The sequence below is a fragment of the Physcomitrium patens genome, chromosome 24 (assembly GCF_059467195.1).
Source record: "Physcomitrium patens ecotype Gransden chromosome 24, ASM5946719v1, whole genome shotgun sequence".
In the NCBI taxonomy this organism is placed as follows: domain Eukaryota; kingdom Viridiplantae; phylum Streptophyta; class Bryopsida; order Funariales; family Funariaceae; genus Physcomitrium; species Physcomitrium patens.
In genome coordinates this window covers 7,479,929-7,503,274 of record NC_143433.1, presented here as the reverse complement: position 1 = coordinate 7,503,274, position 23,346 = coordinate 7,479,929, and the positions used below count along the sequence as shown (strand labels likewise).

Sequence of the window (23,346 nt, the reverse complement as noted above, 5' to 3'; positions counted from 1 at the left end):
AAGCTAAAAGAGCTTACAATGGACTATGTGATGGTAAGACTTGCCCATGAAGTAACCAAGAAGAAAGAAAAGGATCTCCAAAATAAAGATTCAGTATTCTACTCATGTCAAGGCAAGGGCAACTATCCAAATCAATGAGGTAACGTCAAATCTTGCTTCATTTGTAGCAAAGTAGGCCATATTGTTCGAAATTGCTACAAAGGCAAAAAGATGGAGAAGGAGAATGTAAATAGTGTACAAGATGAGTTTGGAGGACAAGATTATGCATTCACGGCAACAAATGGAACCTCTATGGCTGCCATATCAAGATGGATTGTAGATCCAGGTTGTTCCAAGCATATGACACCTTATAAATGTTTATTTCACACTTATGAGGCTATTCTAGCATCAAATGTAGTATTGGCAGACAGTGGTACATGTCAAGCCATTAGAAGGTTTTAAAGTTTAATTTGACATGAATGGATGTTTTGTAAGAACATTGAGTGGAGACAAGGTCTTCAAAGGCTTGAAAGAGGGAAATTTGTACTACCTTATTTGTAAGAAGGTGAATGGAGTGGAGGTAGCCGCATTTGTTGAGTTTACATCAAACCAAGACAAGTTGAATATATGGCATTGTTGCCTTGGCCATTCAAATGTGAAGAGAATGAGAGAGCTCAAGACCATAGTAAGTGGCTTAGATCTTGGCAGTACAAGCCATAATGCAAAATAACTTACATATGAAGGATGCATACAAGACAAACAACAAAGGGCCTCATTTCCAAAGAGTGTAGCAACACGTGCTACTAAGTTGTTGGAGATTGTCTATTTGGATGTATGTGGACCTATGAAGAATACAAGTATTAGAGGATCAAGGTATTTCCTCACTTTCATTGATGATTATTCAAGAAAGATTTGGATCTACATTCTTAAAGCCAAGAGTGAATGTTTTTGGAGGTTTAAAGAGTTTAAAGCACTTGTTGAGAAACAAAGTGAATGCAAGATCAAGGTGCTATGTACGGACAATAGAAAAGAGTACATATCTAAGCAATTTGATGTTTATGTGAAGAATGAAGGAATTGCTAGACAAACCACAACTCCATATACTTCACAACAAAATGGTGTTGCTGAAAGGGTAAGTCGAACCATCATAGAGATGACAAGGAGCATGCTTCATGTTGAAAACCTTGGCTATGAGTTTTGTGCAAAAGTTGTGGTGAATGCAATGTATACATGAAATAGGTGTCCAACAAGTGCTCTTGCATCAATGACACCACAAGAAGCTTGGAGTAAGAGACAACCTTACATTTTCCATATGAGGACCTTTGGTTGCATTACATATATAAAAATACCAAATTATATGAGGTCCAAACTTGATGCAAAAGGTACAAAGTGTGTGTTTCTTGGTTATTGTGAAGATACTAAGGCATATAGGCTAATGTGCTTGAAAACCAAGAAGATCATCAAAAATCATGATGTTGAGTTTTTGGAGCACAAGAATGCTTATGAACACTTGGAGATTTATCCAAGTGGGAGTAATGGTATATTTGTGGACACATCTTTGAATTTAACAAAGAAACAAGAAGATGAAGACAATGAAGATGATGAAGATGATGAAGATGAAAAGTGAAAGAAGGTTGAAAAGATGAAGGCTCCTACAATTTCTAGGACCAACAATGAAAGAAATGAAGATGTTGAAGATTGGAATGATGATAATAATGAAAAGTACCAACCATTGAGTGAAAAATGACAAGGTTTAAGACATAAGAAGGTTGGAAAAGAACAAGGAGTGCAACAAAGTGAATGTTCTTCTACAAATGAAAGGAAATGTCTTTTGAGAGAAAGAAGATAACTTGGCAAATGGTGGAAGGATTATATCTTTCCTCAGGTAAGAAGATGTAAATGTTGTTCTTCTTGTTGATCCATTATCTTTGTGTGATGCTATGAAGTGTGAAGATGAAATTAAGTAGGAGAAGGCTATGAAAGAAGAGTATCAATCTTTTATGGACAATGGTACATGGAAATTGGCACCTCTTCTAGCAAATCGATCTAGGGTTGGTTGTAAGTGGGTGTTTAGGACTAAAAGAGATGCAATGGGTGTGGTGGTGAGGCACAAGGTAAGATTAGTTGGCAAAGGATACTAAAATTGATTTCAATGAGACTTATGCATCCGTTGCCAAATTCACCACCATTAGGACGATTGTAGCAATTGAGGCAACAATGGATTTGGAAATACACCAAATGGATGTGAAGACAATCTTTTTGAATGGAAAATTATAAGAAGACATCTACATGGACTAACTTGAAGGATTTGTACAACAAGACAAAGAATATCCTATGTGCAAATTGAAGAAATTCTTGTATGGATTGAAACAATCATCAAGGGCATGGTACCAACGAATTGACATCTTTTTTATCAATGAAGGATTTGTGAGGAGTGAGGCTGATGATTGATTGTATGTAATGCAATCAAGAGAGTTCTTGCTGATTGTAATACTATATATTGATGATTTGATCATCTTGGCTAATAATATGGAAAAGATGGATTGGATGAAGGCCAAATTAGAGAAAGAATATGAAATGAGTGATTTGGGAGAGTTGCATTATTGCTTGGGAGTGGAATTTGTAAGAGATCATGGTAACAAGACCATTACAATGAGCCAAATTAAGTACATTAAAGAAGTGTTGAAACGATTCAACATGGAGGAGTGCAAGCCCATTGGAACATCCTTGGAGGCAAATTTGAAGTTGATGAAGCTCTTGGATGAAGAGTTTTCACAAGTTGAAGGTGAGATGCAAAGTGTTCCATACAAGGCAACAATAGGCTCACTCATGTATGCAATGGTGGCCACAAGAGTGGATCTTGCATATGTGGTAAGTGTTGTAAGCCAATACATGTCTAAGGCTAGACTAATGCATTGAAATATAGTAAAGAGAATATTGAGGTACTTAAAAGGTACCAAGGACTTCAAATTATGCCTTGATTTGCAAGGTTATTGTGATGTGGATTGGGCTTGAGATGCAAATGATAGAAGATCCACAATGGGATATGTCTTCTTCATCGAAGTGGGAGCCATTTCATGGAATTGCAAGAGACAACCTACCATTGCAAGATCAACGATAGAGGCAAAGTATATGGCAGTAAGTCATTGTGCACTAGAGGAGTGTTGGATAAGGCAACTCTTAGAAGACATTGGTCTAGTATAATTAGAAGCAATTCTAATTAAGTGTGACAATCAAGGATGTCTTGCATTTGCCAAGAATCCAAAACAACACTCAAAGACCAAGCACATTGATGTTCAACATCATTTCATATGAGAGAAGATTGAAGATGGAATAATAGGTATGAAGTATTGTGCTACAAATGACATGCTTGCTAATGTGCTTACAAAGGCGTTAGTGAAGGATAGACAACATGACTTGATTCAAAGATTAGGATTAAAAGCCTTTTGAAAATTAGCAAAGTGGGAGTGTTGAAAATCAGCAAGGTCTTTCTTAGTTACCACCATATAAAGATTAAGTATAGTAAGTTGCTAATATTCAAAAGGCAGCAAAGGATTAAAAGAAGTTACTATGGTGGAGCCTAGGATTTTAAGGTGGCAGCTAGGTTAAGATGAATCTAGATCTAGATCTAGATTGAAAGAATGAACGTGACTATGGATGAGATCTATGTACTTGGGATGTAAACTCCACCTATAAGTAAAGAATGTTGGAAGTAAGAAACATCTTTTTCCACACTTCTCTTAAACTACAATCCTTATTGATGCTAAGTGTTTATAGCTTTTAGACTTCTTTTCTTCAATAATAGATGTTAATTTCTTATGTGAATATAATTTTTTATATTTTTTACTTTTTTACTAGTTTTCTTTTTTTCTTTTTTTCTTTTTTTTCTTCTCTTTATCTCTAAAACTTTTGAATGTTGACAGTAGATTGCATAGTCTAAAGCGTGACTTTTGTTTTCTTGATCTTTTGATCAGTATGGCCTTTGCTTTAAGATATATATAGTGAACAAAGAACTTCATCTAGTTCTTTAAACATCAATAAGATTTTGATAAGTAATTAGCACAAGCATCAATAAAAGCATCAACTTTTACTTAGTGAAGGTATATACATATGTATACATATATATATAATGAGTGTAGCAAGAGTAAGATCATAAAATATGTTTTAATGTACAAAGATGATGAAAATAAATTCTATAAGTTGAAAGTTGGAATCTTGAAGAAATTTCATGTATTTGTATGAATATCATTCAACATATCAATTAGACTTTTTATTAGTATATCATTAAATTTTAAAGATTAAATTACTTAATTTTTTTTTCAACTACATAGATTTGTAATATGTTTAAAATTAAATTTTAATTATATATTTATATAAATAAAAAAATAATACTTAGTATAAGTTTCATACTGGTATATTATTTTTTTAAATGTCTAAATATATTATATAATTTTATTAATTTAATCACAATTTTCAATGAGAAATACATTTTAAAAAAATGAATGAAAAATTTCTTGAAAGACCTTTTATGATTAAATAAAACTCAAGAAGTTTTAGGAGTGGAGACGATCTTCAATTAGACTAAGATAGAGATGATATAAGTACAATGTCTTATCAAGATATACATTGCTAGTAGTACTGTAATGAAATATTAGTTCACAATTGTATCTTCTACAAGAAAAAATTCACATGTGCTCAATAAAACATAAATGTTTTAACCAAGAATATGTCACTTCTACTGGAAAAATAAAAATGAATCAAATACACATTTACAGCAGGTAAGAGAGAAAGAGGAGGGAGCACATTCTTTGTATCTTGTAGACTACTCATGAAGAAACCAGTAAGTGAATAAGGTTATATCTGCTACTATGGAAACCAGGATGGAAGTGGAGGGAGGCAAACACAACACTTGCAAATTCCATTTTGTGGTGGACACATCTGCAACTCTGACTGTGTCCCTCTCATAGTTGGTCCTGGTCCTTGTAACACCAGAGTTTGGAGTTCTGGAGGTATCTACTGGTCACAAAAAGGATCACACATGCAGCATCTTTTTGCATTGCCTAGTGAATCTGCTACAAAGGTTTATTACACATTCATGTACACACGTATATATATATATATATATATATATACATAAAGTTAGTATCAAGTGTAAAATTATTAAATTTTTCACAATAGAAGAATAAATCCTAGTTTTACAGTTAATGATAATACGGAAATCAATGTACACCATGTTAAGAATTGAAAAAAAAGCTATTATTGTTAGAAGTATTGATTCACCGATTTTCAATAGATTCATGAAGTTGAAGTAAAGTGTTTTGTTATGATTATTATTATTATTACTTGATATTTTTGTATTTCATTTCATTCATAGGCTTTAAAAGCTGCAGAAGTAGCTCAAAGACGGGTTGAGAAAGAAAGACAAAAGAAGATGGAACTTGATGCTATTGCTAAAGTATGACAAACAAAACCCACATCATCTATTCTTTGATTTAAAACTTATGTATGATAAAAGAAAAAGAATTACAGGACTTGATTTGGCTGAATTTCATATTATGCACACACAATCAAATATAAATATGTAAATATAATTGATACCATAAAATTTCATTGAATGTAGAGATTTTCATGATTCTCAAAATATAAAAAAAAAAACCCAAAAAATATTTCCAGAGAATGCAAGAAGATGCTGCACGTATGGCTCTCCAATGTTCTTTCTGCTCCTTCCTGGGTGGTGGTGCTTCTTGTATCCCCCCCCCCCCCCTTCTTCATCCCTTGCTGTGACCCTGCTGGGTGGGATCTCTTGCATGGAAGGAATAGCCACCCAACCTCCACCCATAGTATTTTTATTCCTTTGTTGTGGATTTTGGTAGTATTGGTCATTGTATGCAACAACTGTCTGTTGCCTTGCATGCTATGATGACACATGCAGTGATACTCATGGAAAAGAGGTAGAATGGTAGGCTGGCACTTTGTGTTGCAAGTCTCTGCACCCTAGATATCATTTGTCATATAGTACCCAAGATGTGTGAGTCTTTGATGTCATTTAACATTTTTATACCAAGAGGAATGTTAAATTCATCCAAGTTGTTTCGAAATTGACCTATTCATCCTAACCATTGTGAAGAAAAAAAAAAGACCTCTAGAATCATTTCTCCTTTATTGGATCTACAACCAATAAAAACCAACCACATTTACCATGATTATCATATACTTCATCAAAAATAGATCTATTTGGTAAAAGCATGGGTCTATTTAACATTCCCCTATATATATATATGAATCAAGAGAGAGGAAGAGATGTACACTATACATTGGTATGTATGTGGATGTTAGATTACTACTGCTCCATAAAGAATGTCTGGTATGCTGCATGACTCCAAACCACTTGGCACACAACAAGGAGGTTGTGGGTGGATGGATAGATGGATGAGTAGATGGTTCCATGGATAAATGAATAAAGATGCTGAGGAAAAGGTGGTGAACGTGTGAAACCGGCAGTGGTTGACTTAGGAAGAAGCCAAATCTGGGCTGATTCATGAACACACTCTCTATTTGACACACTGAGCAGTTCACAAGTGTTCATAGGCCCTCCAGCAAAAGCAGTGGACATGGTTTCAGGCCGAGGTTCTTCCCACAATGCAACAAACAGCATCCCAATGTATCCTCAATTCCATTTTAAGGCAAACTGGTCCACAAGTGTCACTCACTGTGTGGTGGTTTCACCGTTGTACGCACCATTCCGTATTCAACATCCGTACGCGTATTTTTTAACTGTATACGAGGGATCTTCATTCTCAAATGTTCCAACCAACATCTTGTTATTAACTAACTGGACTGAAAAGATCTTGAAAAGTATTGCATCGGATGGAATTTCTCCAGTGAAAGTGAATCGTGCCTCAACAACGATGTTGTGGTGCAACCGACGGGCGATGCATTGTCATTATTAAATAATCATCATTCTGCAGCTAGCGAGCTAGTTTCGTAAACCGTAGATGCAAGGGCAAGGAACGTTCCTGACAAGATTCAACCGCGTCTACCGCTGTGTAGAAGGCAGCAGCTTGAGTTGCACCTCTATGTCCGAGGCTAAGGTGGCACTTTCTAAATCGGAAGACGCACTGTGTGCTTGCCACCCAAGAACCCATACCGAGAGAAGCGGCATTGGGGTTGTTGTGGATTGGTAATTCAAGCTCATCGTTGTTTGCTTCTTGGAAACCAACTCAGAAGTGGTTTTCTTCTACCTGCTTAAGCTCGACCTTCAGAGTGTCTCTTGGAGTTGCAGATGCATTCTGATGGTTTTTGGCCGCGGGTTTTCAAAACTCATCTTGGACATCCCCTTCGGCTCTTGTCGAGAAGCTTCGGACAGGGTGGAGTTTATCAACAATCGTATCAGTTGGGGCAGATCATCTCGGCAAACAAGCAATTCTACATTGCATGTAGTTCAGGTAGGACGTGGGAGGTTTGCAGAGGCACGAAGGCAGCATCAACTTCAGCGGAGCTCACTGCCTTTCAGCTTTCAAAACTGAATGTTGGTGTCCGATCAAGTCAAGAGTTGGCCTGCGAAGTTTTTTACAGTGTTTTGGGATGGTTATAAAGCGTGAACGGTGCTGGTGAGGAGGATGGTGCCCCTTACCTGTGCCCTACGGATGTCGCTGTATCATCGGGCTGTGTTCAGCTCCAGGTTGCTAACTGGCGGTTATCTTCTTTCTCAACCAGCGAGTTGCGCACGCAGATTGAGATCACTGGATTGCTGAAATATTTTCAAGAAGCGGTGAAAAGAAGCCTGCACTTTGTCAGAGGGCTGACAGGTGAGAGGCACAGATGCTGTCCCTTTGAGGGGTTTGGGTAGGGGTTTCGGGAGCGGGTTGACACGCAAGGGATGCGCAATGAAGTTGGGGAAGGGGAGTAGCATTGTGCTGGGCACGCCGCTCAATCACGTGGTGTTGGTGTTGTTAGGCTTTTTTTTCGGTTTCCTCTCCGCTATCTCCTTCAATCAGGTGATGCAGCTCTGATTTCTAATGTGACAATGCCGATATTACCAAAGTGTTTACACGAACAAAATCCATGTGTTTGTAGCTATCTCATTGTTTTTAAATACAACCTTTGTGCTTGCAGCAGGAGCACTAGTTCTCTATAGTGCTGTTGGTGATTTGAAATCGTCATTGGGTAGCATGTTGGGACTCGCTTCGCATTGGCATGTATAGTGCAGCTAGCATCTGTTGAGTAATCTTTGATTCACCCTCTTGCACTGCGTCTTATCAACCGTGGTACCTAGCTTTTGGAGATGCTGTTATGTGTAGCTTACCTTCTCACACCCCAGTTTCCTTTTAACTTGACCCATGAAGAAGGGCCTGTCACTGAAAGAGGCTTTGTTTCTCAAATGGCTTCTCTTGAGCAACGGTCACAGAACGTTTGCCCTGTTTTCTTCATACTCTCTCCGATGTAGAACCACAGGACCATATAGAGTATTAGGTTGTGCTTTTCAGCCTCTTGATAGTAGTCTGTTCGCCGTGTTTTCCATTAGGACGATCCTATCATCCCACCTCGCCCACATCAGCGTTACAAGAACAAATCCTTGAATGAGTTGTATTTGTGCATTCCAGCATATCGAACGAAACGTAATGATAGATGGTTATCTGATACGTTGCTTTTGTTTATTTACAGCAACTGAGCATCACGAGTTCATTCTGTTCTCCAAGGCCTGGCCAGATTCTCATCCCATCACATAACAGAGCCTCCAACATTGTACTTGAGGATAATGCCTTACAGTACTCGTTCGAAAGAGAACGAGACAAAGCCGTCGTGAAGCACTGCCCTCCTTGTCAACATTTCGAGAAATGCTCGCAAGTAGCTAAGGTATTGCTACAGCCAAATAGCACGATTCTCCAGCCGAACAATTCTCAAGCATTGGAAGTCACAAGTGTGAGGCCCAATTGCACTTCTGAGGAAGATTTTCGCAAAAATGCCTCCGGGTGGGTGTGTCGTAACCAAACGGTTGTGGATAAGCTGCCCCAAACATTCATACACAGGACAACAGATTATCACTTTCATCGACTCGTTGGGACGCCGAAGAATGTAAGCCTTGATTCTTAACTTCTAATCCCTTAATTTCTATGTTTCTTTTGCATTAACTTCAACGACCTAAGTTCATCTCTGGCCTTAAAATTCTGGGTTGATTCGTATGCAGGATACGATACAAGTCCCAAAGTATTTACTTGCATTGCCGGTTGGCATCAAACAAAATGCAAGCGTTGATGCTATAGTTAAAAAGGTATGAATCTATGGCTTTTAGGGTAAATCCCTTTGATCAAGCTCTGTTTTAGTGCTAGCCTCTTTATCGTCCATTATCGGATGGTGCACTCAAACTAGATATTGTGACTGCAGTTTCCGAAGCAGCATTTCCAGATCGTCTTATTTCATTACGACAACGTGGTCGATGATTGGAACCAATTTGAGTGGAACGATCGTGTCATTCACGTGCAGAGCACTGGGCAATCCAAATGGTAATTAATTCGAGGGTCCGATCCTGATATCTCTCTGTTGATTATTTTTAGTTTCTGCAGCTCAAGAGGTTCATCTTGTTTGAGGGTAAATGAATGTATGGAGTCAACAAATCCTCTTCTGACGGACTTTTCTATGCACGGCAGGTGGTTTGCGAAGAGGTTCCTTCACCCTGATGTAGTTGCACCTTACGAGTACATATTTGTATGGGATGAAGACTTAGGAGTGGAAAATTTTGATCCCATGGAGTAAGTACTCATTATGTACTTTTATCTTGCGTTTGTGCGAAATGTCGAATATGTTCACAAGCTGCGCTTATTTCTTGAACTGACAGAATTGAATTATTTGCAAAATGTGCACGCTGATGAAAATGTAGTTTTGATTTTGGTGGCTCAGGTACGTGGAAATTGTAAAGAGGCATGAACTTCAAATCTCGCAGCCAGCTGTGGCTGGAGCCAGTAGTTGGCCCATTACAGTGCGGCAGTCGTGGACGGGCAAAGAGGTGCACAAACGCACTCCCTGGGAGGGACTTATCGACAATTGCACCAATAGCAAAGTTACCCCTCCATGTGCTGGGTCGGTAATCTATCTCATTGTTTCATGTATATTGGTTTGATGCTGTCAAAGGTGACCTGATTTAATCACCTCCAACAGGGCGCTGTTAATAAAGACTTTCGCTTATTTAATTCAGGTTCGTTGAGATTCAAGCACCAGTTTTTGAGAGTAGAAATTGGCGCTGTGTGTGGCATCTCATCCAGGTACGCGTTCCTAGTCAAAAGCCATTTTAGTGTTCCGTGCATGAGTTCGATACAATAAGGATTATGCGAAGGCTACAGTATCAGATGTAGTTTCATTACGTTACAGCACATACTACTTCTACTACTGCTAACAAAAACGTTAATATACATTCCGTTATTTTATCACTGTTCTTGTTTATTATATTTTTTCCCATAACTAAGTACTTATATTTGGTGACTGTAGAATGATTTGGTGATGGCGTGGGGCCTTGATTTTGAGCTGCAAGCGTGCATTGATGGACCGCCACATGAGTATATAGGAATTGTGGACACACAGTGGGTGGTACACAACAGAATTCCTTCACTGGGAACACAGGGGGCTGCAGCAGAAAACCCCAAAAAGCTTCGGGGAGAAGTCATTGCCAGGAGCTTTCTGGAGTGGGGAGAAAACAAAAAGAGATGGGCGGAAGGACTACAATCCTTGAAAGAGTCACAATCCAATTAGCAAAATTTGATTAGTGTAAATACTTATTAATTGTCTCCGCTATGGAGGTATAATCCACTTAATTCTAATGTGGTTTTGTTTTTATGCTCATGGCAGTTTACAGATCACCAGGGTCCTAATGCTCTAATTACCAATCGATGTCTCGGCCAATCAATTTTTCTGTGCGTGTTCAAGATTATTCGTGTCCTTGAGGTGTGCTTTTCGAAGGACTCACTCTCTGTTCGGCCATCTTCTAAGAAGTTTTCAATGCTCCTTGTAAATTTCTGAGACAATGAGCTTTACTTTCTGTGTGCTTCCTGCAATTCTTATGTGGGGCTACCTCACCCACTGGGTACCATTAGAGCCACGACACTCGGATCAACGTAAAGTTCTTCCAAAGGCCTTCGAGGTTGGAAGGGAAGGGCATGCATCGCTCGCTGTAACTATCTACGTGGAGTGCCTGCGTACTCGTTAAATTATGTGTAGCCAAGAGCAATGCTGGCGTTTCTGAACTCCAGTTGTTGTTGTCCTCATATACACCCCTTTAATGGACTCAACATTCATTCATTAGTTCCAAAAGAGCAGCGGAAAGAAGGTTGAAATGGTTGAATTACACTGCTGTGAGTGATTCTTCGGAAAGCTCTGTTTCTCTCTGGTATCACCCAATTCGATTGAGTAGGCATTGTTCTTTTCTCCATCGAGTAGCTCTGTCAGATGAGAATGGAATTTTATTTCATCCCGCTTATCTCCAGACCACAACAGTCCCATGCTGTTAAGCTTCTGAATGATGAAGCTGCACTCTCTTATTGTTCATTTACTTCACAATTTGATGGGTACCATGTGAGAAGCTACGGTTACCAACTGCAAGTGATGTTGTAATACGAACACAGAACTATAGGGCGGAGTTCTAAAAGTTGAATTCATCAATTCCTATCAGACCAAATCAATTCTTTCTACTTGAATCCATCTTCCTTATCCTGAATAATATCATGTGAACTTATAATGGCTCATGGTTAATACAACTACAAAGTAAAGTACGAGTAATTGCCAAAATTATTATTGGTAGAGGCAATGAATTTTTTGTCAGTTCAATCTGATGAAAAAAGAAATTACTAGTAGTGTAGAATGTTTGTTACAATGATATGCATTGAATGTGGTTTATTTAGAATAAGAATGAAAAGAATATAAATAAATCAATCAGTAAAATAATTGTTAATAATGCTCCAATAATTAAACAATGTCATTTTTGCGGAAATAATTGGCTTGTACTAATTTTATAAATTTGGTTTAAAGGTGACAAGTTGTATTTTGTTTTCTTACAGAGTAGAGTGGTACAATTATAAAAGAGAAACAGTTGATTCAATCTGATATTACCTGTATCTCTTTGCCATGATTGTGTAGATGCATTGAACAATGCAATAAAAAAAATTTATCATTATTATTATTTTTGGATGTATTCCAATCAAACTAAATAAATAATTTTAATTAATATGCAAAGAAAATAGATAAATAAATAAATGAATGAATAAAATATAATAAATTTCTATTTTGATACATTGGATGCTTAAAGGTAGCATGGAAAAAAATTAATAACATATAATTGTTAAAAAAATAATAATTGTAATCTACTATCAAGTGTTGATATATTGAATATAAGATTATGATAAAAAGTTACTAATCAATATTAAAAAAAATTTAAGATATTCAACATATATAATTATTCAAACATAATAACAAGGAGCATAATATTTATAAGTTACCTAATTAGATTTTACAATGAAAAGAACTTAGATAATAAATATATCATAAATCAGATAAAAAAGATAATATTATAAGTTAATTAATTCATAAAAAAATAAAAAAATTATATAGATTATTCTATAAAAAATTTTAACGTAATACTGCAAAACATTCTTTATAAAAAGCTTTTGAAATCTTTTAAAATCATCAAAAAAATGTTAAAACCTTCTATTCTTTAAAAAGGATTTCTAAAAACATTCTATTTCTTTTTAAAACCTTTTATAATTTTCTTGGGATTATTAGAAATTTCTTATAAATGATTAATAATATCAACTATGTACTAAATTAGTAACAAACATCAATAACATTAGTTTTTAAAAATAGTTATTGTATTAATTGTTAATAACATAAATAAATAAATATATTCACATTTCTAAATTTTGTGTACATTGATGATATATATTTAATTTATTAAAAATATTTTACCAATTCTAATTTAGTATCTTATTCCTATTTTAATCTTAATATCTTTTATATTTGGTTGTGCCTTTTAAAAAAATAAAATGATTCCTTTGAAACTACCAAAACATTATTCCAAAATATTTAATTAAAAATCAGGTAGCATATTAGAAATAAAATCATGGTTTATATATATTGAATGTTTGACAAAACTTTTATACAATTTAAATTGAAATTTATAAATTTTTCTAAATATACTAATAAAAAATCAAGGGTTTTAAAATATTTAAAAACAAGTATGTAAATATCTGTATCTATATATATAGATGTATAAATAAGTTGTCTAAGACTAGTTTTTAATGAATGAAATGTTATATAATAGTTTTAAAAACTAAAACCATAAGAAATTATATTTTTTAAAAAGCATTACATAATAATATGTTTAATATATATATATATATATGTGTAATAAATTAAAAAGTGTGTTATAATTTCCTCAAAAATTAATTTAATGTAATTTTATATTTTATTTAAAATGATAATATTATATTAATGGTGATAGATAATATCCTTAAATATTTTAATTTTATTATATCTTGCACATTTATAAGATTTTAATTTTTTTCTTATAAAATAAAAATTCTAAATCAATATTTCAAATCTAAAATTATTACTATTCCAAATATCAAATTATTAACATTTTATTCTATAAATATGTAATTAGGAAAGTTTTAAAAATTTTAAATTATTATTAAAATAATTTTTTTTACTTATTATTTTATATTTATAACATTTATATCTATGTTTTAAAATTATATGTTATAATTCATTAAATAGATTAAATATTATTATTAAGAAAAAGTAACAAACTTAATACAAGTAATGCAAAAATTAAACATATTAAATAGATTAGGTAGATTATATATTCTCCAAGAAATATTAAGAAAATATTTTAAATGCATGTTAGATTTATAGATGCAATATGTAGCTATAATAATTTCTTTAAAAAAAAATTTTATTTCTAAAAATTCATTATAGAAATATCTTGCAAATTAAATACTTTGTATTCGAGTCATGTTTTATTTAAGAAGCTTCCGCATTGCTTTCTTATTAGCTATTATATATGGATGGAAGATTCGAGCCATCTTTAGTCTTAGTTTAAAACTCTATAGTTTCTTTGTATTTTGCAATAGTCATTCTAATATTTTTTAAATTTACATTATATATCTTGTCAATGATTTTTCTTCTTAGGTGAATATGATTATATTGAAATTTTATAATTTTTTTTTATCTCCAATAGGTTCAAAACACTAAGTTTTCAGAATTTTAACATAGAAAGGCTCTTATGATTGGTAATTTTGTTCAATCAACTATTTTTGAGATAATTAATATTTACATTATTCTATTATATTATCTATATTGGTTTAAAACAACAGCCAATTGATCCAACATACTTTTAATACCTCACCATAAATATTAAGTTATACATTAGTAGATTAATATAGTTTATTACTAACTTGGATTTAGAAAGAAAATATTATATTTTTTTTTGCAATCTTTCTTTTTATTTAATAATAATAGGAGCTTATAACATTCATAATAAAAAAATATATATTTTTTTATTTTTTTACTTGCAAATATATATATATATATATATATATATAAATATAATACTTTATTTTTTTTAGAATAACCAATTAGAATAATATCAATTATTTTTTAAATTCTAACACTTGGACTTTTATTTGTTTTTCTTTAAATCTTTGATCATACTTTTTTATTTCCAATTATTATTATTATTATTATTATTATTATTATTTAATATTAAAAATCATAAATGATTAATTATGCCTATGCAACCTTCAATTATTCCAATCAAAATAATCTAAAATAATTAAACTCACCATTTCTTTCTTACAACAAACTTAATTCAATTTAATTTCTAATTTTTACTTATTTCTAATTTCTATTACATATTTTGTTATTTATACACATATATATATATATATATTTATATATATATATATACCTATCTTTGTCCACAATATTTACATAATTGTTTTTCAAAAAGATGTTATTAAAACTAACTTGAAACTGTATTTGCAAGAAATAGCCAAACAAAATGAGGTCACTCCTTTACCATTAAATGCTTTTAAATTTGATGATATCATTTTTATAATCAATATAAGATGATGTTACGGACATATACATGTAAACTAATAATTACCTATATGATTTAGATAATAGTAGGTAAAAGTAGGTTAATTCTATAATATCTTCTATAGGTGTCTTTAATTGACTTTTTAGATTAGAATCATAGTCAATAAGTTAGCTATGTGCTATACATATTGATAGCTTGAAGAATAAGCTAATTTTATGGCTTAAATGTAAAAAATTTGCCTTGTAAGCTAAGGCATGTGTCGTGCAAAGTCAACACATATTAAAAGTCCTATAGAACACTCCCATATAGCTCCTAGTTAGATAGTATATATAGAGGCAAGACTGAAGCCCTCTTCACTCTTGTCAATTCTTTTCTTGCTTCTAGTTTAAATTTAAGAGTTTTTAATTTCCTTGTCTTTTGGTAATATCTATTCTAATTGCTTTTTAATATACATACTACTTTATTACTATTTTATTATTTTTCTTTATTAAAAAAATACAACAAGTAAGACACAAGTAAGTAGAAAACAACAAGCTTAGACACAAGAAAAGTGTGGAATGAGATTCCTCTCACTTCCAACATCCTTTACTTATAGGTAGAATTTACATCCATTTTGGCTAGCGCTCATCTTACAAGGCATGTGTCCTACAAAGTCAACACATATTGGAGGTCCTATAGAACGTCGCCACGTAGCCCCTAGTTAGATAGTATATATAGAGACAAGAGTGAAGGCTTCTTCACTCTTGTCAACTCCTTTTTTGCTCCTAGTCCAGGTTCAAGAGTCTTTAGTTTCTTGTCTTGTAGCAATAGCCATTCCAGTTTCCTTTTAATATACCTACTTGTTTATATTTTGACTTATTATATCGAGATAGCCTTTTGGTGTATATTTTCCCTCATCGAGTCTTTGTCCTTGACACCTTCTTCCTTTCTCTTTTTGTAAGCAATCCTACCGCATCTTCAACGTTCTTCCACTTTGTTGTCAATCCTTTATCTTCTTCTTTGTCTTCAAGAAGGAGTTCTAATTTTCCTTGCAATTCTCCATCAGCAGCTTGAAGAAATAGATCAACTTTGTTCGGCTCCAATGTCAATTTTTCTACCTTCGATAATTGAGAGTACTGCCTGTCAAATTCCCTTAGTAGCTCTGTTGCTTGCAAATTCTTATTGGGCCGTTCAATCCATTCCAGAAACAGCTTCTTAGTAACGCGATCAGCATCTTCCAAGAAGTATTCGTCTTTCAATGCATGTAAAAAAACCTCCTATGAATTCCCATAACGATCCGTAATTGATGTAATATGGTCTCTTATCTCCGGTATCGTGGCAAGTCCAAATAATTCAACCATTTTCTTCTCAGAAACCTGATTTAATTCCATTTCACGAACATAACATCTTAAATACCTTGAAATATTCCTCCCATCAAATTGATCAATTTTATTGACCACTGCTTACAATGCTTTGGTTGCCAAAGCTTCCTTTCGATTATTACTTTGCTGTTGCTGCATTGATAATGAGAAGGCTTGAAACATACTAGCAATAGACGGATCCATGTGCATACCTTGTGCTTTAGAAGAATCCCCACCAGAAACTCTTCTCAAAAATCCTTCAAAATTTTTATTTTTGTTTTCCATAAAATAAAGATAAAATCAACCAAAATCCAATACCTTCCACCTCAAGCTTTCACGTCGGGTTCACCACTTTTGTCCTATTACGTGCTTTTCTACTCGAGAACGTGTCGGGCGTCTGGCTGTAGAAGGTAGTATGGAGATTCGCCGATAGTCAAGCAGTCTATCAGTTTTTGACTATTGGAATATAAATGACTGCAAGAATATATCGTAAATCTATACGGATGCCCTTCGACTGCTCACCGAAGTCCTTTTTGTCCTAGCCGGTAGGTCTCTAGACGTTACAAAGAACCCCGAACAACCCAATCTGTTAATCTCCGATACCACTTTATACCCACAATCTTGTATCCACTGACTGTCTTGTTAGATTAACCCCAATAAATTTCATTCACTCCGCATATTCAATCCTATAGACACCCTTTTAATTCTTCATCACAGACGTAACTCGATTTCTCAGAAATAGTCAAGAGTAATCAAACCCTACTTCATTAAAAATCTCGATTCACCATTACAACACTGACTTCAGCAACGATTGCCTCAGTCTTCCCAAAACCCTATGAAGAAAAAAAAAATCCAATTCTATGTCTTCTTTTTCCGCCCGAAGCATGAAGCTAGCTCTCTCTGATTCCTCAAAAAACTCCTCCAAAACTTATTCTCTCCCTTAACCTTGTCCTTTGAATTTCTTCAATCTTCCGTCTTGGATCCAGAATTGACTCCCATCGTCAAAGCTTGGATCCGAAATTGGCTCTTGCCATCAGAGCTTTCTCCCCCGTTTTTACCTTTAAGAGATCTTTTTACCGAAAACAACGTTCCCTGAAACAGCACAGAGAACAGGACAGCCTGAAACAAAATCGAAACCCCGTAATCGGAACCACATTGAGTCGCCCGACCAATTTAGGTCTCATATTGGCTAAGAGTCCAATAGTAAGACCCGGATGTCCCCGTAATTGGATCAAATTGGTCCTTCACGTCAGATTGGCTGAGGTCCGTAGTAAGACCTGGATTTTCCCATAATTAGACTACATTGGGTTGCCCGGCCAATTCAGGTCTCATATTGGGTAAGAGGACCCGGATTGGATTCTTGAAATTGGATCCAATTGTCTCTTCAAACCAGGCTCACCCGTCGTGTGAATTGGTCCTTTCTCTTCCTGCTGACTCCCGTTATTGGAATCGAATGGAGCATTTCAGTATGCCCCGGCTGACTGTAACGGGGTGACTGAACCTGACCACTCAGAATTTGCACTGGAGTTGGTCGTTGCTCCCAATATTCGAGGTCACTGAACATTAATAAAAGTCCCCTTTCTTTATTTTTTCATGGTATACTCGTGTTACAACACGACAGCGTACTCCAATGAAATACCAATTATGGAGGCTTTGGTTCCATGTCAAGCTGTTCCATTCTCTACACAATTTTGAGAAACGTCATTTTTATTGAAAGATCCTCTAAGAGGCATGAATTCCGAGGAACCAATATCAGCCCAATTGAAAGAATAATCTTACCCGTTGAAAGAACGAATTTTATAAGCTCCATCAAATTTAGTTTCGAGAGTTTTACCAATTTCTAATATAGAGAAAACCAATTTACTTGCATCGATATCTGGTACTGGGAAGAAGAAATGGACATTGGAAATTACAACTAATATAGAACCATATGATATTCTAAAAGATTTGGATACCATACAGCCTACGATTTCCATTAAGCAACTATTGGCGATAGCACTTGAGTGCTAAACTATCTTGAATTCTTCATTAATTTGTCGTAGATCTCGAAATAAAGAAATCCAAGAAGTAAGTTTGAATCTCGATCCAATTGCATCTACGATTGATATCTTTATTGATGGAGTATTATTATTGGAAGTGCAAGTAGATGGAGGATCTAGTGTAAATCTTATGAATGCTGTTACAATAGATGAATTGGGTTTAGATCACTTATTGCCTACTACAATGGTTTTGAGAATGGTTGACTCTTGTCGAGTTAAACCTATGGATATTTTACGAAGTATTGATACAGTAATTATGGGGATTACCTACAAAATTGATTATATTATTTTTTGATTGTAAAGCTCTATATTATCATACCCAATTTTATTGAGATGACCGTGGTTGTATTAAGCTAAAGCTCGAAATGACTAGGGCCGTGGTACATTGACAATTGGAAAAGGTAATGATAAAGTTGTGCTTCAAATGTACCCTATCTAATATCATGGAAAAACTCAAAGGGCCAGTTCAAAATTCACGTCGGATTATGAAGATGAGTCTATAGAAGAAGAAATTGGTGCATTTGCTGTAATTTATGCTTATACAAGGTAAGTTGTCAAGCACACTAGAATGAACTACCAATGTAGGGGATTGGGAGAGTACTTAGTTCTTCCAGATGTTATTGATGATTCTGATCATATGATTGCATATTGGATGAATAGACAGGATGTTAATCATGTTAGTGCTATGGAACTGGAGTTTGAAAATTCTCATGTATCAAATTTTATGAAAAATTCTAGAATTGAGTAGAACATCGATCTAGGCACTCCTGAAATTCCATGATGTCAACCAATTAATTTAGGTATAGGGGAGGCTCCCCAAATCATTCAAATTTACGACGGTATAAAAAGCAAGGAGAAAGAAATTTGGGTGGATTACTTTTTAATGCATAAAACTACTTTCGTATGGTCATATGCGGATTTGAAAGGAATTCCACCTAAAATGTGTGAGCATCGAATTATATTGGAGGAGAACGCTACACCTGTAAGCCAAAGACAACATCGATTTAATCCAAAATACTCACTTATGGTAAAAGAAGAACTGGATAAACTCTTGGAAGTTGGATTTATCTATCTGATTCCTTTCAGTGAATGGATTTCACCAATTGTTATGGTACTGAAAAAGAATGGAAAATTTTACATCTGTCAAGATTTTTAAAAATTAAATACGGCTACTAAGAAAGATTATTTTTTTTTACCATTCATGGATAGTATATTGGATGCTATCGCTGGACATGAATGTTATTCATTTCTTGATGGATTCTTCGGTTATAATCAAGTTAAGATTACAAAAGAAGACCAGTTAAAAACTACTTTTATTATGGATTAGGGGACCTTTACCTATAAGGTTATGCCGTTTGGGCTTTATAATGTACCAGCTACATTTCAAAGGGTAATGATGCAAGCATTCAAGGATTATCTACAAATTTCAATGGAAATATTTCTAGATGATTTTTGTACATTTAGTATGAGAGACAAGCATTTAAAATGTCTAACTCAATATTTGAATCAATGTGCCAAATATGGAATTTCTTTAAATTCAAAAAAGTGCCAATTTGGTGTATTTTCTGGTAAACTATTGGATCATATAATTTCGATGGTAGGCATTGCTACAGATCCCAATAAAGTAAAGATTATAGTAGAATTAAAGCAACCAGATACTATTACGGATGTTCGATCATTTGTCGGCTATGTTAGTTATTATCGGTGATTCATCTATCTATTCACAATTATATGCCTTTCTTTGATAAATCTCTTGAAGAAACCACCAACCGACGGGACTAGTCCATTTTGGACAAAGGAATGTACAATTGCATTCGAAACATTAAAACAGAAATTGGTTTCAACACCAATATTGGTAGTACCTTGTTAGACAAAATCATTCCAAGTTTATATGGATGCATCTAATGTTGCAATTGGTTTTGTACTAAGCTAGAAAGATGACCGAGATTTTGATCATCCTATTTATTATGCAAGTCGTCAATTGGTAGCAACTGAAAGAAATTATACAACAACCAAAAGAGAAGCATTGGAAATGATTTATTCCGTACAAAAGTTTTAACATTATCTTCTTGGTTATAAATTTGTTTTTCATATCAACCATGATGCTTTAAAATATATGATTAATAAGCCTCAATTGAGTGGTCGTATTGCATGATGGATTCTACTCTTGCAAAAATTTGGCTCTACTATTTAGACAAGATTAGAAAAATCACATTCCAATGCAGACCATTTATCTCAGTCATCCAACATATTGGATAATGAATCCATTAACGATGCACTATCCGATGCAGAACTGTTTGTGGTAGATGTAATTACTCCGGAGTATAGTGAAATAATTCAATACTTGATATTTCAAATCTTCCCACCCAATTTCAATGAAAAGCTTAAATGACGCTTAATATTAAGATGTGCACCTTATACAATGATTGGTGAAGCTTTATATAAACAAGGCAAGGATGGAGTTTTGTGACACTATATTTATCAAACTGAAGTGCGTACTATATTGGAAGGTTGCCACTTGAACAGTTGTGGTGGACATTTTACGAAGGACAGCAAGGCTTATAAAGCTTATAAGCTGGTTATTGGTGGCCAATAATATTAGCAGTTGCCCACCAATTTGTCTATCATTGTGACCTATGTTAGAAAATGGGTCGACCTACTAGAACTTCAGCAATGTCATTGGTATCAATTCTGACTCAAATGCCTTTTGAAAAATGGGGAATTGATTTTGTGGGACCAATTGCATCAGCCTCAAGAAATGGACAAAAATCATATATATGTTAGGGACATAGTCCTTAGAACCTTCTAGAGACAAGTTTCTAGAACCTTCTAGAAGCAAGTCTCTGGAACCTTCTAGAAGCATCTTAGTTGATAGAAGATGTTAGAGACATAGTCCTTAGAACCTTCTAGAGATAAGTTTCTAGAACCTTCTAGAAACAAGTCTCTGGAACCTTTTAGAAGCTTCCAAGTTGGTAGAATTTGCTTGAGAAGCTTCTTAAATAGGAGTACATATTGGAATCGAGGCTGAAGAGTTCTTCAGTCTCGACAACACATCTCTTGGAACTCTAGCTCACCTCTCTAGTGTTGTTCTTGTATTCATCTGATTAATCTAGTTCTTGCCAGTTCTTCTTGAACTTCTTGTTACATCTCGAGTCTGTATTTCTGTGTCCGTGATAGTTTGTCGAGACTTCACTCACCTCAAATATCAGAGTTAGTTTCTTTCTCGTTAGAGTGCGGATTATCCCTCTGCTTGGAAGTGTACTAGCATTTTAGAGGTTGCGGATTACCCTCCTCTAAATTCATACTTATTTTGTTACAATATTGGAGTCTTATTCTTCTTGGAGAGAATGGATTACCCCTTTTCTTGAAACTCTTAAGGCATTTTAAAGGTTGCGGAGTACCCTCCTCTAAACCAATATTGTCTTCTTGTAGAGTCATTTTTGTCCTTCTCTTAGAATGGCCGGAGGCCAAGACATAAGTATGACGAAAAGTTCAGAGTCCAAGTTGGATGCTATCATGAATGCCCTGGCTACATTATCGCAAAGAACTGCAGAGATTGAAGGAGTCGTGGCAAGGCTTCATGATGATGGAGCATCTGGGATGGTACAATCTAAGTTACACCAGCCTCAAATTTCTGCACTTGGAGAAGCAACTTTGCCTCAGGTTCGACAAGGATCGCTGGTTCTACAATATAAGGAGTTCCGAATTAGCCTTCCAGACAAGTTCGATGGTACGTATTCCAAGTTTTGAGGATTCGTCAATCAAATCAGGTTGATAACAGTTTTACAGCTCAAACGCTATGCAACGGAGGAGTCATGTGTTGGGCTTGTTGGAACCTTACTTACAAGGCAAGCTCTATCATGGTTTGCTCCTTTGTTTGAGAAACGATCGTCCATACTAAACAACTTTGAAACCTTTTTGGAGGCATTTGCGGAAGTATTTGGTGAACACGATAAGGTTCGATGGACTACAACAAAGATCCGGTCACTACAAGAAGGGATGCGCTCTACATCAGTCTATGCATCGGACTTTAGGCAATTAGCATGCGACATCAATTGGAATGAAGAAGCATTGATGAGTCAATTCTATTGGGATTTAAGGGATGATGTAAAGGATTTGCTGTTAACTCTTCCTGATCCACAAACGCTTAACAAAGCTATTAGCGAAGCTATGAAGTGCGATAATCACCTATTCCAATGCTGCTAAGACCAACGTTCAAGACAACATACGGTTCACTACACCCCAACTATGTCGGTAAGCAGCGTGAATTCACATTCAGAGATAGAAGACATGCAAATTGATGTGGTACGTGTCAAATCTCTTACCCTAGAAAAAAAAAAGCGGCGTATGGAAGAAGGTCTATGCTTGTATTACAGTGAAGAAGACCACAAAGTTGGAAACTGCCCCAAAAAGCAAAATCGACGTATTGTTAGGACTAGGGGCATATTTGTTCAAGAAAACGAGGATGCCCAGCCACAATAGGAACCATGCGGCTGGATAGTGAAATATTGCAACAACAACTAGGTTCCTTTCTTTCCGCTCAACCTGCCCTTTGCTTTACAATCCCTTTGCTTATTGGCCCTCAGAAACTGCGAACCTTAGCATTATTAGATTCAGGAGCATTTGCTTGTTTCTTAGACAAAGAATTTACGAAGTGTCATAAGATCCTTTTAGTACAAAAATCCAAACATGTTCACGTTGAGGTCATAGATAGGCGACCTTTATTGTCTAGTAGTGTCACTCATGAATCAAAATCTATAGAAGTGACGTTTAAGGGCCATAGTAGTCATACTATTTTCAATATTATTAGAATCCCATCAAATCTTGTTATTCTTGATCTTTCTTAGTTGAAAAAGCATAACCCATCCATAGATTGGAAGTTGCGGAAGATGAACTTTTCCACAAA

General features: G+C 34.9%; 1 protein-coding gene and 1 long non-coding RNA gene across 3 annotated transcripts; both read left to right on the top strand.

The window, feature by feature from the left end:
• Positions 1–5,037: 5,037 nt before the first annotated feature.
• Positions 5,038–5,676, top strand: LOC149986378 (uncharacterized). 2 transcript variants are annotated; one of them, XR_016500721.1, is made up of 3 exons: positions 5,038–5,059; positions 5,354–5,434; positions 5,653–5,676. It is a non-coding gene; the product is annotated as an uncharacterized LOC149986378 (long non-coding RNA). The 2 variants fall into 2 exon arrangements; XR_016500722.1 differs by having other exon boundaries at positions 5,600–5,663.
• A 1,186-nt stretch (positions 5,677–6,862) lies between these two features.
• Positions 6,863–11,280, top strand: LOC112276403 (uncharacterized). Its single transcript, XM_024507688.3, has 8 exons — positions 6,863–7,976; positions 8,644–9,054; positions 9,167–9,250; positions 9,364–9,482; positions 9,627–9,728; positions 9,877–10,056; positions 10,172–10,238; positions 10,462–11,280. The coding sequence occupies exons 1-8, from the start codon at positions 7,866–7,868 to the stop codon at positions 10,720–10,722; spliced, it is 1,335 nt and encodes a 444-aa protein (XP_024363456.1). The 5' UTR covers positions 6,863–7,865; the 3' UTR covers positions 10,723–11,280.
• Positions 11,281–23,346: the final 12,066 nt, after the last annotated feature.